General features: G+C 32.9%; 2 protein-coding genes across 3 annotated transcripts; both read right to left on the reverse strand.

Annotated features, from left to right (window-relative positions):
• Positions 1 to 1,267: 1,267 nt before the first annotated feature.
• Positions 1,268 to 5,735, reverse strand: LOC131178769 (uncharacterized). Of its 2 annotated transcripts, XM_058144628.1 has the most exons (5): positions 5,371 to 5,735; positions 5,024 to 5,103; positions 2,599 to 3,936; positions 2,385 to 2,488; positions 1,268 to 1,618 (listed from the first exon to the last, which is right to left on the reverse strand). In XM_058144628.1, the coding sequence occupies exons 3-5, from the start codon at positions 3,302 to 3,304 to the stop codon at positions 1,403 to 1,405; spliced, it is 1,026 nt and encodes a 341-aa protein (XP_058000611.1). In that variant the 5' UTR covers positions 3,305 to 3,936; positions 5,024 to 5,103; positions 5,371 to 5,735; the 3' UTR covers positions 1,268 to 1,402. The 2 variants fall into 2 exon arrangements, with proteins under 2 accessions (XP_058000611.1, XP_058000610.1); XM_058144627.1 differs by lacking the exon at positions 5,024 to 5,103.
• On the reverse strand, positions 3,344 to 3,935 carry LOC131178458 (uncharacterized). Its single transcript, XM_058143424.1, has 3 exons — positions 3,879 to 3,935; positions 3,402 to 3,836; positions 3,344 to 3,349 (listed from the first exon to the last, which is right to left on the reverse strand). Exons 1-3 carry the CDS (start codon positions 3,933 to 3,935, stop codon positions 3,344 to 3,346), a joined length of 498 nt encoding a protein of 165 aa, XP_057999407.1.
• Positions 5,736 to 6,129: the final 394 nt, after the last annotated feature.

Here is a 6,129-nt window from a genome sequence, read left to right on the forward strand (position 1 = left end):
TAAGGCTTGCATGCTTGCATGATTCAAGAATACTTACATTATGCGCCGGTCACGGTTCAGAATTTTGGGTCCTGACACTTAAAAATATATTTATTTATGTAATTTTTTAACTGAAAAAATTATTAAATATGATAATCACTATCTATTTCCCATTTTTCAATTTAAATCACTTTATAAGATATATTTTTAACAATAATTAAATCTGAATCAAATAAATAATTAGAAATGTTAGACGTTTCTAGTGTCAGATTACTATTTGATTAATTATATAATTTAAATAATCTTTTATAATAATTTTATTATTTTTAAATGAAAATTAAATTATATATTTTGATATATTAATTTTGACTATAAATTAAATTTAAAATTTTAATTACTTAAAGTGATTTTAATGTCATAGTTGTGATAGATTGATAGCCAATATAAAAGTAAAGTCATTTCTAGATTATTATGTGATGAAATTATAATTTTATATTTTAAATTTAAAGCAAATTTAAGTGAATAAAGCTAGTTATGTTAATCCTAACTTGAGCTAATGCTTTCAACTGCAATAATTGGATTTGGATCATTTCATAAGCATTAGATCCAAGTCCCAAGTTCCATTGCATTTTCTAGCCATTAGGTTAGCAATTAATTGGTTGTATGTGACAAACCACATCAGCAGATTCTCTGTCCAGAAAATGAGCAAATTCTTTTTCTTATGGAAATGACTAGACTTTTGAACAGATGATTTAAAGGCATTATTCCATCTAGAAATGCCAAAGCTATGATGGGAAAGTCAAGGTTACGAAGCAGGCATATTCAAAGGGATCAAGTAAAAGACCAAAATGCATATTGGAAGTATCCTTGATGGGCTATTTCCAGTTTTCCAACTACAGGCCCTTTCAGCGGCAGACACATAGGTATCTTCATCTCCCATCCTCTAGCTGGAGTGATTAAGGTAAATTTCAATGAAGCAGTTAAACAAGTAGGAATTTTTGAGTTATCGGTCCCTCTCCAGTTCAGAATTTTGGCATCCAAGGAAAGGAAACAGTCAGCTCCTCAGAAATCCACTTCTTTCCAGGAAAGAAAAAAAAACAAGTTTATAGAGAAAAGCATTATCTATACTTTGTTGCCCACCTTCATTCTCCATGGTCTTAGCCGATTCTACTTCTACCTGCATGGCTGCATGGTGACAACCACTTGGTACTCAAAAAGATAAGAAATAGCAACAGCCTACAGAGTTCAAACATTGGAGGCCATCTTCTGTAAGTTAAAAAAAAAAAAAAAAAAAAAAAAAAAAACCTTCACACTGCACATACAACAAAATTCACATTATTAGCACAGCAACTATACCTCATAGGATGAAAATACTTGTAAAACATACAAAATCAAGTTCTTGATATACCGATAAACTAAGTGTTTATTTTACTCCAACAATGGACATTAGAAACCTAAGTCTATCACCGACTTCCACCAGATCAGAGGAATCCTTGAATGAGGCAGGTGGCTCAACTCCAGTGAAAATGTAAAGAGCCTTAACCTCCTCAATACATGTCCTATGCCGTGCAGCTGTATATCCCAGTATTGTGCGCATTGCATCAATTTGTTTCCATATATTCTCCTCACTATAAGGCACCTGCAGCAGAATAAGATAAGGACAGAAAAAGAGTCGAATATAATTTCCAATTGGATGCAAAATGGCTGCTTCTTCTATAATGTTACTTCACTCTATATTTAACTCTTGCACTTGTAATCACTTTCAACAGCCATTACATAAATGCATGCTTCACCTTAGTTTTAGAAAGGAAAATTTACAGTAGAGTATGTTCTGAGTTGAATAATCTATGCTCAAGCAATAATTGCAGAGGGCATTCAGATAGTGTATAGCGGCAGAAATTTACCCTCTTGCTTTTTATCCACTTTCTTCTTAATTTACAAACTATACTGATTGGCCCCCAACATTTTAATGTTAAAAGGATCCAGCCAAATAAAACTACTAATGTTCTTATCAGTAAAGATCTAAACATCAACCCATGCTTATAACGGGTGATAAAACCTGAACTCCATGTTGAGCATGAGCAGGAAATATGGAAGAAAACGCAATTAACTGCACACAGCAGGCAAGGCTTGCTGGATAAAACAAGGCAAAATATATATATACATTGAAAATGAGCAGATTTATTTAACACAGAGGGAAAGCTAGGCCTTTTTTGTTCCAAAACAAAGGTTGAGATCCTAAGAAAATAATACAATTTGAAGAATGAAGAGTGTGTCCAAAGTGATCCTTTGGCCAAAGTATGAGCATCACATTTACTTCACCCCTTTTTTAATTTTATTTAACTAAAAGAAATAAATTAATAAAAAAATTTTTGATCTGAAATATAACATGTAGCACATCATACCTGATCAAAAATTCCACTATGTTCCAGCGCATGTTCCCTTGATGGAATAGTGAGTTCCAAGGAATCAGCATTTTCTTTGAGTTTGTAACCTGGCTGCTCACTCCCTGAAGATGCATCAATAATTAAGTTCATAGACGAGATTAATGAATTAACCTAATGACATTGAAGAAAATTGGCTGCAATATAAATTTCAGAGTAGATTGCAGAACTTTACCTTCTGGCGTTCCATAATCTACAGAGGAATTCTGCAGGTCAGCTGCATTTTTATCATCAAACAAGTTGAATGCACTTTCATCTGCAATTTCTGTTGCATCTACATTTGAAGAAATTGTAATCTCCTCATCCCTATTGAGTTGATGATCTAGTTTGCCATGTTTAACCATATGTTCCTGTGCTCTTCCTGCAGACTTCTCCTCTTCTTTAATGTTATCATCAGCTCTTTTGCCAAATACTTGTTCCTTTGGGACAACAGGTGCTCTTTCTGTAGCTCCCTTCCATTCCACCTCCACAGTTTCAAGTAAATTTACCTTGTCACCATTTTCTTCTATTCTGCGATCAATTGTCCTGGCCTCTATGCCAACCTGGCCATAAGCATTTCTTTCTCCTAACTGTGTTGTGGCTTCTTTGACATTTCTATTGGTTTCCGTTAGCCCTTCCTCTACACCACTGTGCAAATCTTCTGCACTCTGCTTGTCTTTTTCCACTCCTTTATCAGCTTTACCCTCATCCCTAATTTTTTCTACTAGTCTTCTAGTCTCCCTCATTAATTCCTCATTGTCTTCATTATCTCCTCCCTGACATAATTCTACAGCCACATTTGTTACTTCAAATGGTACCTCCTCCTCTTTAGTATTGCTGCCACTGTTCTCCTTTCCCTCAATTACTATCATAACTCCACATGTCTCCTCTGCTGCATCCATGTTTTTTGCTACTGGTGGATCTTCTTTCTCCTTTTTCCCTTATTCCTTCAATTTGCATCTCAATCTCTTTTGATGATTCTTCTTCTTCTTTTTTTACATCCTCATTGACATCTACATCACATCCATTCTTCTCCACAGTTTCATCCTTATTATTCAAGAACTCTTTCTCATCCTCCTCAATTCCCTTTTGAGCATAAATGTAACCCTTCAAAACATTCACTTCATCCTCATTTCCCTTCTCATCCGGCACAAACCTCATGTCAGCCATTCTTTTTAGCTCTGTTTCCTCTTCTTCCATATCATTATTTCCCCCAAACTTTCCATCTTCTCCTCCATATTTTTCCAGACCATCTTCCACGATAATAGGATTTCTGGGACTTAGAAGTAATTTATTCATGATCTTCTCAGTGCAAGCATAGGTTGCTAAGAAAAGTCCATAGGGGACTGAACAAGCAAACCCAAGTGCTGAGATAACAACAAGAGGTGGAAGAACCACTGGTGCAGAAGATAAGACAAAACCAGTAATCAACATCTTCTTTCCGAAAGCCAATCATTTATCAAAAATCCAGCTCACCTTTCCACTGTTTCCTTCATATCCCCGGTTCTCCCACTCCATAGCCTGGTCTTCCATTCTATATGATCAAATTACCTTTATGTCAAACCAGGACGAAAGAAGCCAATAGACATCTAACTGAAAGTCCTAGCTTCTTTGAATTTTGCTAGGTATAATGTCACAAGTTACATAATTTTTCATATATTCCATTCACCATCTATATTTGTTCATCCATTTTCTATAATCATTATCATGTTCATTATAATTACTTACAAAATCAAAGATTTTTGCTTTTCTTTTTGCATGATTGCAAAGAAAACAAAGAGGGGAAAAACTGAAAGAATAAGATAAACTAAACTTAAAAAAAAAAAAAAAAGAAAAAAAGAAAAAAAATCATATTCACCCTAATAAGAGAAAGAACCATTGAAGGCATCTGATGAAACATTTAGGGCCTATTTAGTTTAATTGTTGAATAGAGCTGATAACTGTTAGCTAATAGCTGATGATAGTTGTTTTATGTTAAGTTTTTTATAAAATTATATTTAGCTGTTATGTGTAAAATGACTAATAAGGGTATATATGATATAATTTATTTTATTATTTAAATAAATATAAAATTATAAATTTATTATATTATATTATATTATTTATTATATTATTTAAATAAATATATAATTATTAATATATTATATTATATTATTTATTTTATTATTGAAATAAAAAAATAATTATTTTTTAAAATAATTAAATAACTTTAATAAAGTAATTATTATTGTTAATAGAAAAACTTATAATTAATTTTAAGTTTTTAGATATAAATAAATATTTTATATTTTATGTTGTTAATAAAAAATATTTCAACAAAGTTAATATGTTAGTTAAAATGTTAAAATTATAAATAAAAAATATAAAAATATTAATAATATTAATTTTTAAGTTAAATAAAAAAAATAATATAATCAAATAAAAAATAAAACCAATTCAACTATTAGCTGATAAGAAATAACTCTAAAAATAGAGTTGATACAAACTGTAACTGATGAGTACCATATTAGTTTTAGTTTTATTTTTTAAAGCTTAACAAATATTATAATTTACTTATTTAGATATTTATTAACTATCAGTTGTGGCCAACAGGCCTAACAAGTGAACTAAACACCCTTTACTAGTTTAGAGGCATTCTCTGTTACAGGTAACCACCGTATTGTAAGGGCCTTAAAAATCTTGTAAAGAAGTCATTTGGATCCTATGAAAGTGAAAGACTTAATCAACAATCAAGAACACCAAATGGAAGGAAATTATTCATTCCATAAATAATCACCTTAACCCAGTAGACAAAGAGACAAGCAAATACAAACTGATTAATATAAAAATGTGGAAAAAGAAGAAAAGGAAATTACTTTGATGGGTGTAATTTCCCTTCCCAAAATTATTTTTCCTCGAAAACAGTTAGTGATGCTAGTAGCTAGCAAGAACCAACCTGTGAAGAAAAGGAAAAATCTTAGTTGTGTACCTGATTATAGAGGTTTAACGGCGGGCATCAATGAATCCTGTAATGGGTTAATGTAGGAGGAGAGAAAAGCGAGAGAGTATAGTCGTCGAGTTGAGATTTGAGAAGGTGGTGGAAATAAGAAGTATTAGTTGATGACACGCGTAGGAAAGAGGAGAGAGACAAAGAGGGAGATCTGGCAGTATCTGCATGGTGCTCATGCAGCAGATGATCATTGATGGATAAGCTTTACCCATTTCAACGTGGCTGCTGGTGGCCATCGCCATTAACTCAAATGATAAAAAGAAAATTTGCCCATTTGCAACATCTCATCGGCTAACCAAATACAGATGCTGGAAACTCCCTTCTTCCTTTCTGTTCTTCTCTCTCTCTCTTAACTTCCTCTATTTTTGCTACGCTAGCCAAATACCGATGCTGGATTATTCTTTTGCAGCTGCTTCTCACTCTCGGCCTCTCCGTCGGTCTATCAATTGTCCGATCCCAATCCCCACCAGCCTCTACTCCTTTCTATAACATCTTTTGTCCTACTTTACTCCGACCACCGTCAGATTTCAACAAAATTTTCTCTATTTCTACTAGACACCGCCACTGAATCTAAGTAATTGTGTAATTAATATTATTTGACTGATTCCTTGTTGGAAGGGATTCAATGCTTAAACAATTCCTTATTGGAATAAGATTCACTAATCCCTCTACTTATCAGGCAGTGGAAGGAGCCATCGGCACCCGTTTAAATATAATATAAAAGACCCTACTCAATCG

The sequence above is a fragment of the Hevea brasiliensis genome, chromosome 3, assembly GCF_030052815.1.
Source record: "Hevea brasiliensis isolate MT/VB/25A 57/8 chromosome 3, ASM3005281v1, whole genome shotgun sequence".
In the NCBI taxonomy this organism is placed as follows: domain Eukaryota; kingdom Viridiplantae; phylum Streptophyta; class Magnoliopsida; order Malpighiales; family Euphorbiaceae; genus Hevea; species Hevea brasiliensis.